The sequence below is a fragment of the Sapajus apella genome, unplaced genomic scaffold, assembly GCF_009761245.1.
Source record: "Sapajus apella isolate SASKATOON/1434 unplaced genomic scaffold, GSC_monkey_1.0 scaffold12632, whole genome shotgun sequence".
Classification (NCBI taxonomy): domain Eukaryota; kingdom Metazoa; phylum Chordata; class Mammalia; order Primates; family Cebidae; genus Sapajus; species Sapajus apella.
This window is the reverse complement of record NW_022449553.1, coordinates 1-1600: the sequence shown is the minus strand read 5'-3', so window position 1 is coordinate 1600 and position 1600 is coordinate 1. Positions and strand designations below refer to the sequence as shown.

General features: G+C 64.4%; 1 protein-coding gene across 1 annotated transcript; it reads left to right on the top strand.

Moving 5' to 3' along the window:
- Positions 1–256: 256 nt before the first annotated feature.
- LOC116548464 (myc box-dependent-interacting protein 1-like) lies at positions 257–1524 on the top strand. The gene is made up of 3 exons (XM_032273904.1): positions 257–689; positions 916–991; positions 1396–1524. The coding sequence occupies exons 1-3, from the start codon at positions 646–648 to the stop codon at positions 1507–1509; spliced, it is 234 nt and encodes a 77-aa protein (XP_032129795.1). The 5' UTR covers positions 257–645; the 3' UTR covers positions 1510–1524.
- Positions 1525–1600: the final 76 nt, after the last annotated feature.

The following is a 1600-nucleotide window of genomic DNA, read 5'->3' as shown; positions in this document are numbered from 1 at the left end:
GAGGTGTCCCCTAGACAAGCCGTGGTGCTGTCTTCACTGCTGTCCCCTCCATTGCCACCTGGGGGGCTGGGGTGGTGGCTGTGTCCTCATGGAGAGCGGGTCTTGGTGGGTACCGGGGGCGAGAAGGGCGGCCCCTGTGAGGTGATGTGAAGGCGGGTGGCTGAGGCTGCCAGGAGCTGGCCCTCAGAAACAGGGAGGGAGCCCTCAGGGGCAGGAGTCGGGCGGGGTGGGGGGAAGGCAGTGACAGATGCTGCCCTGAGAACCTGAAGTCAGCGGCAGGGCTGGCACCTAGCCTGAGGGGGTTCATGTGGAAGTGGCGGGGTCCCCACTTGGCTGGGTCTGGGGTCTGCCTCTGCGCATGCCCTGTGTCCAGCTCGCCCAGCCCCCGTCTTGTCCCTTTTGTTGAGCCCTACTCGCCGCTCACTGCCCTCCCGGCCGCCTGGGCCTTTCTTTGGCAATGGCTGCCCGGTCCTCCCTTTCCTTGATGTCCTGAGGGTCCTGGCTGGCCAGGAGGGGTGGGCAGGAGGTGGGTGGACTGGCCACGGGGCTGGGCTGGCTGGGACGGACGCCCAGCAGAGGGGAATGACACGTGCTGCTCCCCAGGCGGAGTAGGAGCTCATCAAAGCCCAGAAGGTGTTTGAGGAGATGAATGTGGATCTGCAGGAGGAGCTGCCATCCCTGTGGAACAGATGAGGCCGGGCGCGGTGTCCAGCCCGTGTGCTTCGGTGCCTACGTGCCGCGGTGCCCACGTGCTGTGGTGCCCACATGCTGCAGTGCCCACGTGTTGCGGTGCCTGTGCCCTCTCGGTTTCATGTCTCTGATGAGGGTGTGTGGTCGCTTGTGGGTGGGCGTGTTTCTGAGTTGCTGCCCTGACCTGCCTGTTCACCTGGCCCCCATCCTTCGGCCCTCCTGTAGCTGCGTAGGTTTCTATGTCAACACGTTCCAGAGCATCGCGGGCCTGGAGGAGAACTTCCACAAGGAGATGAGCAAGGTAGGCCCTGGGGACCCCTCTGAGGTGCCACACTCCGCCCTGGCCAAGGGCTGAGTCAGCGGCGTGGCAGGGGCGGCCTGAGCTCCTCCTTCCCCGCCAGGTTCAGCACACACCCAAGGCCACAGCGATTCCTCCGGGTGCTGTGGAATAGCGCCTTTCAGGAGTGCCCAGGCCCGGGAGGGCAGGAGGGCATGCGGGGGAGGCTGTGAGCGGGTCCGGGTCTTCGCCTGGGCAGGACTGCCTGAGGATGTAGACCAGCCCTTTCTAACCGTGAAGGTGTTCTCAAGCGACCTTGGCCCGAGGAGTGCCCTGTTAGGCAATGGTGGCGGTTTCCCAACTTGTAGGAACAAATAAGTTACTACCCTTTGCTCGGTTCCCCCACCTCCTCACTGTCTCTCCCTCAGCTCAACCAGAACCTCAACGACGTGCTGGTCAGCCTGGAGAAGCAGCATGGGAGCAACACCTTCACGGTCAAGGCCCAGCCCAGGTGCGTGCGGGGAGGGCTCTGGCACCCGTGACTCTGTGCACGGCAGGGGCACGGCTCCTTCCTGTGACCCTGTTGGTGCCCTCCCTGGTCTCCTGTGGGTTTGGCCTTGGGAGTCTAGGGAC